Genomic DNA, 12,976 nt, shown 5'->3' on the forward strand with positions numbered 1-12,976 from the left:
CTGTTGTAACTGCTGTTGTAACTGCTGTTGTAACTGCTGGTGTAACTGCTGGTGTAACTGCTGGTGTAACAGCTGTTGTAACTGCTGGTGTAACCGCTGGTGTAACTGCTGTTGTAACTGCTGTTGTAACTGCTGTTGTAACTGCTGTTTTGGTGTAGATTCTATGACTTTTCCCTTGTTCTGCTCTGTCTGGGACATTGAGCTTTACAGTAACCAGTGATGCTACGCCGGTTAATGGACTGTTTCCTACGTCTTTTATTGTGCTTCCCCTTCCTGCTTTCATCATACATGAGGTATGATAGTGCTGTCTGTCTGTGTGTCTCATGTCAGAGCTGTGTTGTCTGTAACAGTGACGTGTGTGTATCTTCAGTGTTGTACTGTCTGTCCGTCTGTAACAGTGACGTGTGTGTATCTTCAGTGTTGTACTGTCTGTCCGTCTGTAACAGTGACGTGTGTGTATACCTGCATTGCTTGCTGTTTGGGGTTTTAGGCTGGGTTTTCTGTACAGCACTTTGAGATATCAGCTGATGTACGAAGGGCTATATAAATACATTTGATTTGATTTGTATCTTCAGTGTTGTACTGTCTGTCAGTCTGTAACAGTGACGTGTGTGTATCTTCAGTGTTGTGCTGTTGTACTGTCTGTCAGTCTGTAACAGTGACGTGTGTGTGTGTATCTTCAGTGTTGTACTGTCTGTCAGTCTGTAACAGTGACATGTGTGTATCTTCAGTGTTGTACTGTCCGCCAGTCTGAGGTTCTGAATTCGTCATTCCGTGATTCCTCGCACCCCATCTCCTCGCCTCCCTTTCAACCACATTGGAGGATAAGTCCCAGGGTTCCTTGTGAGAAATGGAGGCAGGATGGGAATGCGGAACAGTAGCGGTGTGGTGCAGCTGCAGTGTGAAGTGATGCTGGTTGTGTGTGTCGCTCCACAGGGCCAATAGGTAGCATGTCTTCCATGGAGGTGAACGTCGACGTTCTGGAACAGATGGACCTGATGGACGTGTCAGACCACGAGGCCCTCGACGTCTTTCTCAACTCTGGAGGAGAAGACGACAGCCTGACCTCCTCACTCACCTCAGGTAGTTATCAACAGCCTGACCTCCTCACTCACCTCAGGTAGTTATCAACACAGTGCACTCTGTAGGGAATAACCAACTCAGTGGCCTTGTGGTTAGTGTCCTCCCTGAAATTGGAGGATTGGGAGTAGCTTCACGCTACGGAAACAGGAGATAGACTAGTGTCCTGTCCAGGGGGTGTACTGGTACATCAAGCTGTCTCACTAGAGAAACAGGAGATAGACTAGTGTCCTGTCCAGGAGGTGTACTGGTACATGAAGCTGTCTCACTACAGAAACAGGCTTGCAGAAGGCTTGCTACTTATTTGTACTCATTCATGTAGGGAATAGGGTGCAATTTGGGACGACCATTTGTTGATATCATGTAGCCACCAATGGTACAGAGACAGTATGGCTAATGCTATCACGTAGCCACCAACGGTACAGAGACACTATGGCTAATGCTATCACGTAGCCACCAACGGTACAGAGACAGTATGGCTAATGCTATCACGTAGCCACCAACGGTACAGAGACACTATGGCTAATGCTATCATGTAGCCACCAACGGTACAGAGACAGTATGGCTAATGCTATCATGTAGCCTCCAACGGTACAGAGACAGTATGGCTAATGCTATCATGTAGCCACCAATGGTACACAGTATGGCTAATGCTATCACGTAGCCACCAACGGTACAGGGACAGTATGGCTAATGCTATCACGTAGCCACCAACGGTACAGAGACAGTATGACTAATGCTATCACGTAGCCACCAACGGTACAGAGACAGTATGACTAATGCTATCACGTAGCCACCAACGGTACAGAGACAGTATGGCTAATGCTATCACGTAGCCACCAATGGTACAGAGACAGTATGGCTAATGCTATCACGTAGCCACCAACGGTACAGAGACAGTATGGCTAATGCTATCACGTAGCCACCAACGGTACAGAGACAGTATGGCTAATGCTATCACGTAGCCACCAATGGTACAGAAACAGTATGGCTAATGCTATCACGTAGCCACCAACGGTACAGAGACAGTATGGCTAATGCTATCACGTAGCCACCAATGGTACAGAGACAGTATGGCTAATGCTATCACGTAGCCACCAATGGTACAGAGACAGTATGGCTAATGCTATCACGTAGCCACCAACGGTACAGGGACAGTATGGCTAATGCTATCACGTAGCCACCAACGGTACAGAGACAGTATGGCTAATGCTATCACGTAGCCACCAACGGTACAGAGACAGTATGGCTAATGCTATCACGTAGCCACCAATGGTACAGAGACAGTATGGCTAATGCTATCACGTAGCCACCAACGGTACAGAGACAGTATGGCTAATGCTATCACGTAGCCACCAATGGTACAGAGACAGTATGGCTAATGCTATCACGTAGCCACCAATGGTACAGAGACAGTATGGCTAATGCTATCACGTAGCCACCAACGGTACAGGGACAGTATGGCTAATGCTATCACGTAGCCACCAACGGTACAGAGACAGTATGGCTAATGCTATCACGTAGCCACCAACGGTACAGAGACAGTATGGCTAATGCTATCACGTAGCCACCAACGGTACAGAGACAGTATGGCTAATGCTATCACGTAGCCACCAATGGTACAGAGACAGTATGGCTAATGCTATCACGTAGCCACCAACGGTACAGGGACAGTATGGCTAATGCTATCACGTAGCCACCAACGGTACAGAGACAGTATGGCTAATGCTATCACGTAGCCACCAACGGTACAGAGACAGTATGGCTAATGCTATCACGTAGCCACCAACGGTACAGAGACAGTATGGCTAATGCTATCACGTAGCCACCAACGGTACAGAGACAGTATGGCTAATGCTATCACGTAGCCACCAACGGTACAGCGACAGTATGGCTAATGCTATCACGTAGCCACCAACGGTACAGAGACAGTATGGCTAATGCTATCACGTAGCCACCAACGGTACAGCGACAGTATGGCTAATGCTATCACGTAGCCACCAACGGTACAGAGACAGTATGGCTAATGCTATCACGTAGCCACCAACGGTACAGAGACAGTATGGCTAATGCTATCACGTAGCCACCAATGGTACAGAGACCGTATTCGCTTGTGTCCATTCATGTTATTAAGTGCGTTGCTAGCGAGCCACTTTCTTATGAACGCATGGTATCAAAGCATGCGCGTCACCCTGGGGATAACAAGAGTTGTGTTGTCACGAGTTCAAACAAAACAGAGATTATACACTGCAGCACACTAGAATCACATGATGGAGCATGTGGATGAGTCCCAAATGGAACCCTGTATCCCATATATGGGCAGAGCCGTGATGTTGGACTGATCCCCTCTCCCTCCCTCCTTTCCCCCCAGGTCCAGACCCTGAGTCGTTGTCCTCTGAGATCTCCCTGCGGGTGCCCACCCAGGCGGAACTGAGGAACAAGCCGTCTTCCTTCTCCTCCACGGAGCCAGGCTCAGCCGGCCAGGACACCAGCCAGGCCACCAGCCTGGGGGAGTGCCAGGACACCAGCCAGGACACCAGCCTGGGGGAGTGCCAGGAGGGGGAGGGCAGTGAGGCCAGCGGAGACGGAGACCAGCCCCTGGTACTGCCAGACGAGGAGGAAGTGCAGGCCGACACAGCCCTGGTGTCGTTGCCCGAGGCAGAGATGTTCAAGAACTCTGACGACAGCGACTCGCAGGCCTCTTAGGAGCCGTCACAGAGCTGCCCCCTGGGTGAGACCGGCTCTAGGCGGTATAGGGCAGCTCCTAGACGCTGATCTGGGGGTCCGTTTTGCATTTTTTCCCCCAAAAACTTTTTTTCTTTTCTGTTTTTTTTATAAATGAAATGTAGCTTCCTTCCTTGTATCCAATTCTAAGTAAATAATAATAAAGTTGTTTAAAATGTTCAAGGGACTGCATTCTTCAGACATTACACTGGGAGTTTAAACCAAAGCTTTGAAGTCAATTACTAGAATAGCTTGGTGGTTCTTAAACACAGAGATGTTTATAGAAGGATGCTTGGAGGGTACAGACACACGGCACTGAGAAGAACACGTTTGGATAGACACTGTCAAACCTTTTTATTCAACCTTAATGGGTACTAACAAATAAAATAGAAAATAAAAGGGTCATTGTCCAACTTGAATCAGCATGGAAGGAAAACAGAATCAGAGATAAGAAATGAGACGGTCGGCTGTAATGAGCCTGTTGTAAAAAAAACAACCAAAACATTAAGCACGCTTTTTAAAAAACATCCAACTCTGTATATATGTGAACTTCGAAAATGGATAGTTTTTGTAAGGGGTCTCAACAAGCTGATTTGAAAGGACTCTTGTCGCGAGGCTGGAGTGCAACAACAGGAGTTACTCCTTCTGTACATAGTAGATTTGACCATTTTTATTATTCTTCTACTTATTTTCCCTTTTCATTAAAAAAAAGTTTAGGTAAAAAACGAGGGGATTCAAACTATGCAGCACTTCTCCATACTTGTTACCAGGGCAACCCTGGCCCCATACAACTAATGTCCAACACAGTTGACACAAGGGTTGTGATACAATATATTATTATTTTGTGTCTGCACAAAAAGTGTTTACACAACCATTTCACCGTCTCCACAACACTTGTGTAATTCTAGATTTGTTTTGTATCACAACCGTTGAGTATACGGGGCCACAGATGAAGTAACTGGTGGTGGTGGAGGGGGGGGTAAGGCTTTTTCTTCATAAATCCCCTACTCCAAAACACTGCATTCCATTCCTTAAAAGGCTCAGGTACATGTATCTTTAGACATTGACAATGTTTTATATGTACAATGCTGTTGTGGTTTTCAGTTTTTGTTCTTTGATAAAACACCTGGACTGTGACTCTCCCAAATGGCACCCTATTCCCTATATAGTGCCCTTGAGGCTCGGGTCAAAATTAGTGCTCTAAATAGGGGATAGGCTGCCATTTGGAACGCAGTCCCGCAGACCCAAGAGTTACAGGTCAAGAGCCTGTAAGGGTCTAGAGTGGATAACTTGGTCACAAAACAAAAACTATCGGCACCAGAAGTGATTGAAAATTATTAGTATGCATTTTTTTTTTTAGGCACAGTGTTTCACACCAAAATGGTCAGATGAGCGGTGTGAAGCCCATGATTACCGTTCCACTCTTGGCCAATTCTCTAAATAATTATAACATCAATGATCTGAGAAGGGGCCCTGTTTAATACTGAGGCCAGGGTCGTATTCACTAGGAAGCAAAAGGGCCAAAACGGGGAGGGACTTCCTGAACATGTCCAATAAGGAACGCTTGTTTTTTTCTGTTTGCAAAAAGTTTTGCTACGTTTAGCACTAATAAACACAACCCACTTTTTGCGCTCCGCTGGAAACATCTTTGTATCGTAATGCATGTATTACAAACCCCTGAAGAGCCTTATTACTGGTTGGAGTCTAAATGCAAAACTGTGTGTAGAATCAACTTATTGGTAACAAGTTCTAAAAAAGTGTTCACAGTTCAGGATGCAGTCCAATGGCTTTGAGCAAAAGAGAAATGATCATTATTATTACTACTACACCAATGACAGTATAAATTGAGCACCAAGATGTAGCACCAGGGAAGTGAAGTCTGTAGGTAATAACAGTAGGTGTAGCTAGGAGGATATTGTGATATCTAGATACAATATACAGTATTGGACGAAGGGCTGGGTTTCAATCCATATCGATGAAGATCCGCGCTAACATTTTAAAGGTAATTTCCAATTGAGCTGAGATACGCTGGAACGTTGCCTTCAAATTTCAATTGAGCTGTGGATCCTCCGATACGGAACTGAATCCAGCCATTAATGCCTCTTAAAAACATGTTTTTTACTCTAGTGCAAAAGCCGTGGTTTAAGGAGCACATTCTCCACACTGAGCAGAGAGAAATGTACCGTAGTGAAGCACTGGTCCTGTTGGAACACTTCAGAAGTCCTTCCTTCCTTCCTTCCTTTGAAGTAATCACAGGTGTGAATCGGTTGGATTGGTGACAGTAATTGGGTGGTAGTAACCTAACCACTTGTAAATCTGTGTTTACCTCAAAGAACCCAGGAAGGAAGGATGTGAAGTAATGGAACGCGGCCCATGATGTGAGTTATTTAGAGCTGAGGGCGGTCTTGGGCAGGGTGGAGGAGGGGAGGCGGGTGAGGGACACAGTGATGGAGGTTCTGTTTCGGGCGCTGCGTTTGGCTGGGGTGGACACCTCACCGGGGCCCTGAAGTCCTCTCATCCCTCTCCTCTTCTCAGCGCCGCTCTTCTCCAGCACTCTCCCACACACCCTGCTCACCAGATGGTTGATTTGGTCCTGAGAGGAAGAGGAATTGGAATCAGGAGAAGAAGAATGTGGGTTGACATTGAAGAGTGGGTGTAGTAATTGACGACCTCCTACTGCCTAATAATGGAGGTACTGTAGTAGTGTGTAGTGTACTGTAGTAGTGTGTAGTGGGTGTAGTAATAGTGTGTAGTGTACTGTAATAGTGTGTAGGGTACTGTAGTAGTGTGTAGTGTACTGTAGTAGTGTGTAGTTTACTGTAGTAGTGTGTAGTGTACTGTAGTAGTGTGTAGTGTACTGTAATAGTGTGTAGTTTACTGTAGTGTAGTGTACTGTAGTAGTGTGTACTGTAGTAGTGTGTAGTGTACTGTAGTAGTGTGTATTGTAGTAGTGTGTAGTGTAGTGTGTAGTGTAGTTTACTGTAGTAGTGTGTAGGGTACTGTAGTAGTGTAGTTTACTATAGTAGTGTGTAGTGTAGTTTACTGTAGTAGTGTGTACTGTAGTAGTGTGTAGTGTACTGTAGTAGTGTGTAGTGTACTGTAGTAGTGTGTAGTGTAGTTTACTGTAGTAGTGTGTAGTGTAGTTTACTGTAGTAGTGTGTACTGTAGTAGTGTGTAGTGTACTGTAGTAGTGTGTAGTGTACTGTAGTAGTGTGTAGTGTAGTTTACTGTAGTAGTGTGTAGTGTAGTTTACTGTAGTAGTGTGTAGTGTACTGTAGTAGTGTGTAGTGTAGTTTACTGTAGTAGTGTACTGTAGTAGTGTGTAGTGTAGTGTGTAGTGTACTGTAGTGTACTGTAGTAGTGTGTAGTGTAGTGTAGTACCTCGTCGTAACGGTACATCATTTTGAGGCCTCGGCAGGACTTGTGTTTCTGTACGTACAGCAGGACACACTCCAGACAGAACACCACGTTCTCACTCTCCTGAACCACCTGCAGCGACATGAGGAGCATGCCATCAGGACAGAATAAACACATTTTCCCTCCTGAACCACCTGCAGCAACATGAGGAGCATGCCATCAGGACAGAATAAACACATTTTCCCTCCTGAACCATCTGCAGCGACATGAGGAGCATGCCATCAGGACAGAATAAACACATTTTCCCTCCTGAACCATCTGCAGCGACATGAGGAGCATGCCATCAGGACAGAATAAACACATTTTCCCTCCTGAACCATCTGCAGCGACATGAGGAGCATGCCATCAGGACAGAATAAACACATTTTCCCTCCTGAACCATCTGCAGCGACATGAGGAGCATGCCATCAGGACAGAATAAACACATTTTCCCTCCTGAACCATCTGCAGCGACATGAGGAGCATGCCATCAGGACACGGAATAAACACATTTTCCCTCCTGAACCATCTGCAGCGACATGAGGAGCATGCCATCAGGACATGGAATAAACACATTTTCCCTCCTGAACCATCTGCAGCGACATGAGGAGCATGCCATCAGGACAGAGAATAAACACATTTTCCCTCCTGAACCATCTGCAGCGACATGAGGAGCATGCCATCAGGACACAGAATAAGCACATTTTCCCTTCAGGGACAATAAAGTAAGACCAGTCTTTTTACAGGACATTTACGATTGAGCCCCCATCTGCAGACTTAACCATTGATGCCATCTCCACGAACATCAGGGAAATGTCCTTTAGAAGGCACCTTATTGGCCGTACAGTACGCTTGTCGACAACCTGCCTTTGATTGAATCCCTGTTTGTGCCCAACCTTCCCTGCCCAGTAAAGACTCACCATGGAGAGGTAGCAGAGGTGTTGGCACACTTGGCAGCGTCGGTCCGAGGGGTCGAGCCTCAGCCACTGGCGCTGGATCCTCCTGCTCTCTGACGAGGCCTGGTTGTCATGGCTACAGTAGCGGGCAACAGACCGCAGCCCGGCATCAAACAGATCCCTGCGCTGTCTCAACTCTGTATCCCTGGAACAGGTAGAGCAGACTGGTGTATCGTCTGTCATCACTGGCTACTGTTGACTTTTTAAGTTGTGGAAAGGGTCAATTTGAGAGAGGTAACATGTTGTACTTTTAAATGAATGATGTATAGCTATTGATTCTTGAGTGGTTACATTTCTCCAGCCCCACCCCACAGCTGTTTATTCAACAGGTGGAGGGGTGACTGCTGTTTATTCAACAGGTGGTGACTGTTGTTTATTCAACAGGTGGTGACTGCTGTTTATTCAACAGGTGGTAGGGTGACTGCTGTTTATTCAACAGGTGGTAGGGGTGAATGCTGTTTATTCAACAGGTGGAGGGGTGACTGCTGTTTATTCAACAGGTGGTAGGGTGACTGCTGTTTATTCAACAGGTGGAGGGGTGACTGCTGTTTATTCAACAGGTGGAGGGGTGACTGCTGTTTATTCAACAGGTGGAGGGATGACTGCTGTTTATTCAACAGGTGGTGGGGTGACTGCTGTTTATTCAACAGGTGGAGGGGTGACTGCTGTTTATTCAACAGGTGGTGGGGTGACTACTGTGATCTACAATGATAATACTGCTATTAATACTGTGATCTACAATGATAATACTGCTATTGATACTGTGATCTACAATGATAATACTGCTATTGATACTGTGATCTACAATGATAATACTGCTATTAATACTGTGATCTACAATGATAATACTGCTACTGATACTGTGATCTACAAATATAGTACTGCTATTGATACTGTGATCTACAAATATAGTACTGCTATTAATGCTGTGATCTACAATGATACTGTGATCTGGAATGATAATACTGCTATTGATACTGTGATCTACAATGATACTGTGATCTAAAATGATAATACTGCTATTGATACTGTGATCTGGAATGATAATACTGCTATTGATACTGTGATCTGGAATGATAATACTGCTATTGATACTGTGATCTACAATGATAATACTGCTATTGATACTGTGATCTGGAATGATAATACTGCTATTGATACTGTGATCTACAATGATAATACTGCTATTGATACTGTGATCTGGAATGATAATACTGCTATTGGTTAAATAGTTAAACCCACCTGAGGTCTTTGAGAAGTGAGGTCATGGTACTCAGAATGACACCATTCTCCCGTTTGGATTCTGACATTGCGATCTGGTACAGCAACTTCTCCATGGAGAAGGACCTCTCTATGCGTCGACATTTCAGCTCCTGGGAAGGAGAGGTAAGAGATATTTGAACATTTGATATGACAGGGTCTTTTCACAACATATCCCAGTTCAGATTAATGGAGGTGCTCAGTTTGGTAAACCCTCGCAAATCCCTCCTTTCATGCAGTAGATGTGTAGGGAACTAAGATCCATGTGGATAACAGAATCTTTGATACTGAATTGACCAGCGTAACACTGGGTACACAGAGGCACTCTCTACCCTCAGTTTGTCCACTCTATCTGAACTGACTGACTGATAGACAGACTGACTGACTGACTAAACTAAGCTGGTTAAGTCAGACTTTAGAGCCTGGTTTACCACCCCTTCGTGAGGAGCTTTCAGGACTGGAACTCAGTCAAACTGGCCACCCCAAGATGTACAGGAGCATGGAGAGGTACAGGACAGGAGTTCATACTCTATGTGGTCAGACCCCTAAACGAAAATGAATTTTCGTTAATTTTAGCAAAGACATTTATATCATTTTAAAATTGTCTTGAATAACAATATATCTATTTTATTGTAACAGCAAAGTAATTCAGATTTTTTTTTAAATGGAGAATTGAATCTGTATTAATGCTTAAGACCAATACTTTAAACAAACTGATCTTGCAACTTTATCTGTGAAAACAACATTTAATGCCAATGACTAGTAACACTATACTAAATACTACAGTAATGTTAGCATGGCACGTAACATTATAATACATTATGTACTGAATTAAACTATACTCTTCTTTCAACGAATAGCTTTTCCTTCAAGTATTGATACGACGGGGGGCTCCAACCTTGGCAGCCTGGTATCCCGTGTTCAGCCACTGGGGGGTGGCGAAGTGCACTGTCTCGGAGACGCTGTAGCCGCAGCACACCTTGGAGACGAACGCCGCCGGGAAACAGACGACGAACTGGCCACTCTGCTGGACGGTCCGGTGCACTTTGACCCCCGCTCGACACAGCACCTCCGGAGAGATCTGGCGGGAGGGAGAGAGACAGAGAACATGTATTACCTAACGACCATGTCTACATCCCAAATGGCATCCTGTTCCCTATATAGTGCACTACTTACACCCTGTTCCCTATATAGTGCAGAACTTTTCACCAGAGCACAGTGTGTATGTGTGGGGACAGTGTTTCTGTAGTCCATGTTTATACTGTAGGGGGGACAGTGTTTCTGTAGTCCATGTTTATACTGTATGTGTAGTCCATGTTTATACTGTATGTGGGGACAGTGTATCTGTAGTCCATGTTTATACTGTAGGGGGGGGGGGACAGTGTTTCTGTAGTCCATGTTTATACTGTAGGGGGGGGGACAGTGTTTCTGTAGTCCATGTTTATACTGTAGGAGGGGGGACAGTGTTTCTGTAGTCCATGTTTATACTGTAGGGGGGGGGAACAGTGTTTCTGTAGTCCATGTTTATACTGTAGGGGGGGGAACAGTGTTTCTGTAGTCCATGTTTATACTGTAGGGGGGGGACAGTGTTTCTGTAGTCCATGTTTATACTGTAGGGGGGGACAGTGTATCTGTAGTCCATGTTTATACTGTATGTGTGGACAGTGTATCCTGCAGTCACACCATGATGTTGTTCTCCAACATCTCCAGTCCTGGGGTTCCATTAGCCTGCAGTAGTGTGTGAACCACCTTGTCCAGCTTCACCTTCTCCTCAGCAGGAATACAGTACCTGAACACCGGGTCACATGGGTTATTGGGATCTAATTGTGTATCACTATATGATAACATGTTGGAGTTAGTGGACACATGTCATAGCACTAGTAAATCAAAAATATCCTTGTCTGGCAATGAAACTTTATTTTTTATTGTAGTTTTATAGGATTTTATTTGAGCTCAACAATTACATTAAGGGGAATTTTATGAGGGGAAAGATTTGCTTTCGGAATTTTCTAAATATTTTCAATATGATTCATTTCCATGTTGGCTCTATACCTGGAAATGCCATTGTCTGAAGAAAAGGATCCCAATTTCAAACTCTCCAAAAAAGTAGCAATAATTAACATTAACTGAAAAAGGATCTTGTGTAGTTATTTGCAATAGCCCTTATCTCGAAACGGTGATTCCTGAAAGATGTGTCTGGAGATTGGGTCAACTCAAATCAGGAATGAGCAGGGTGAGCTCTACCATAATGACCTCTTATTCATGTTCTCATTACATGTAGTGCAACAAGACCACTTGTGTTCTGGAAAGTTCTCTGCTATCTGATATGTTTTAAACAAACAATATAGAAATCACCACGGTAACGTCAACGTCAAATCACCACGGTAACGCTAACGCCAACTCCGTCAGAGTGCTGAAAGAATCATTTAATATATTTTACAAATGTAAAATACTTTGAGGCAAAAATGTCTGTTTTGAGTATCTGTTGTCAACTCCGTCACTGATGGCTAAACCCCTTATGAATTTTTTTTATTGTTATAAAAAAATATTTGAATCGCTCTTCTGCAACACATGGTTAAACTATTGACATATTTGCTGTGATAGAGCTAAGGGATAATGTTTCCTTTATAAATTATGTTTTATGCCAAAACGCTAAATGTTTTATGTTCTGAATCTAGAAAAACATGCCAAAATGCTAATAAATGTTTTATGTTCTGAATCTAGAAAAACATGCCAAAATGCTAATAAATGTTTTATGTTCTGAATCTAGAAAAACATGCCAAAATGCTAATAAATGTTTTATGTTCTGAATCTAGAAAAACATGCCAAAATGCTAATAAATGTTTTATGTTCTGAATCTAGAAAAACATGCCAAAATGCTAATAAATGTTTTATGTTCTGAATCTAGAAAAACATGCCAAAATGCTAATAAATGTTTTATGTTCTGAATCTAGAAAAACATGCCAAAATGCTAATAAATGTTTTATGTTCTGAATCTAGAAAAACATGCCAAAATGCTAACAAAATGAGCCCCGGAGCATTATATATAGCGTTATAAAAATGCTTTATAAAAATACATTTGGAGATTTGTATTTCATATTTGAATAATGTAATGATAGAATTAAACAAACAAGGTCTTCAAACACTTGGACAATATATGTACAAATTAAATGCATTTTATGGTGTCTGACTGAGTTGACATAAATCCACTTAGTTGTAATTTATGAGAAAAACATTTGTGAATTAGGAGGTTGTTCCTTTACATGGTGTGATATATATATTATTTGGTCTATCAGATATTAAGACAAATATTTGTGGAAGAAAAGTTTATATTGTACCGTCTTTCAAGAATTCCTGATTTTATATATTTATATATATAATAAACTGGGTGGTTCGGGCCCTGAATGCTGATTGGCTGACAGCCGTAGTATATCAGACCGTATACCATGGGTATGACAAAACATTTTGCTGCTCTAATTACATTGGTAACCAGTTTATAATGGCATTAAGGCACCCCGTGGGTTTGTGGTATATGGCCAATATACCACGACTACGGGCTG

The 12,976-nt window shown here is 43.5% G+C and overlaps 2 protein-coding genes across 6 annotated transcripts in view; one reads left to right on the forward strand and one right to left on the reverse strand.

Annotated features, from left to right (window-relative positions):
- LOC109878847 (dysbindin-A) overlaps positions 1 to 3,984 on the forward strand; it is a 38,397-nt gene extending 34,413 nt beyond the window's left edge. For all 4 annotated transcript variants that reach the window (XM_031812048.1, XM_031812045.1, XM_031812047.1 and 1 more), the window contains 2 exons: positions 937 to 1,083; positions 3,452 to 3,984. In XM_031812048.1, the coding sequence (XP_031667908.1) occupies positions 937 to 1,083; positions 3,452 to 3,786 (482 nt within the window). In that variant the 3' untranslated portion in view covers positions 3,787 to 3,984. The remainder of the gene's footprint in view (positions 1 to 936; positions 1,084 to 3,451) is intronic.
- Positions 3,985 to 4,133: 149 nt separating this feature from the next.
- Positions 4,134 to 12,976, reverse strand: part of LOC109883683 (protein Jumonji-like) — a 109,488-nt gene continuing 100,645 nt past the window's right edge. Inside the window, exons 14-19 of one of the 2 annotated variants that reach the window (XM_031812042.1) lie at positions 11,100 to 11,205; positions 10,396 to 10,497; positions 9,399 to 9,529; positions 8,121 to 8,301; positions 7,186 to 7,293; positions 4,134 to 6,397 (exon numbers count right to left, since the gene is read on the reverse strand). In XM_031812042.1, coding sequence (XP_031667902.1) covers positions 6,188 to 6,397; positions 7,186 to 7,293; positions 8,121 to 8,301; positions 9,399 to 9,529; positions 10,396 to 10,497; positions 11,100 to 11,205 — 838 coding nt within the window. In that variant the 3' untranslated portion in view covers positions 4,134 to 6,187. Of the gene's footprint in view, positions 6,398 to 7,185; positions 7,294 to 8,120; positions 8,302 to 9,398; positions 9,530 to 10,314; positions 10,498 to 11,099; positions 11,206 to 12,976 lie in introns of both variants that reach the window. The other variant, XM_031812041.1, reaches the window with a different exon arrangement.

The sequence above is a fragment of the Oncorhynchus kisutch genome, unplaced genomic scaffold (genome assembly GCF_002021735.2).
Source record: "Oncorhynchus kisutch isolate 150728-3 unplaced genomic scaffold, Okis_V2 Okis02a-Okis13b_hom, whole genome shotgun sequence".
Taxonomy (NCBI): Eukaryota; Metazoa; Chordata; class Actinopteri; order Salmoniformes; family Salmonidae; genus Oncorhynchus; species Oncorhynchus kisutch.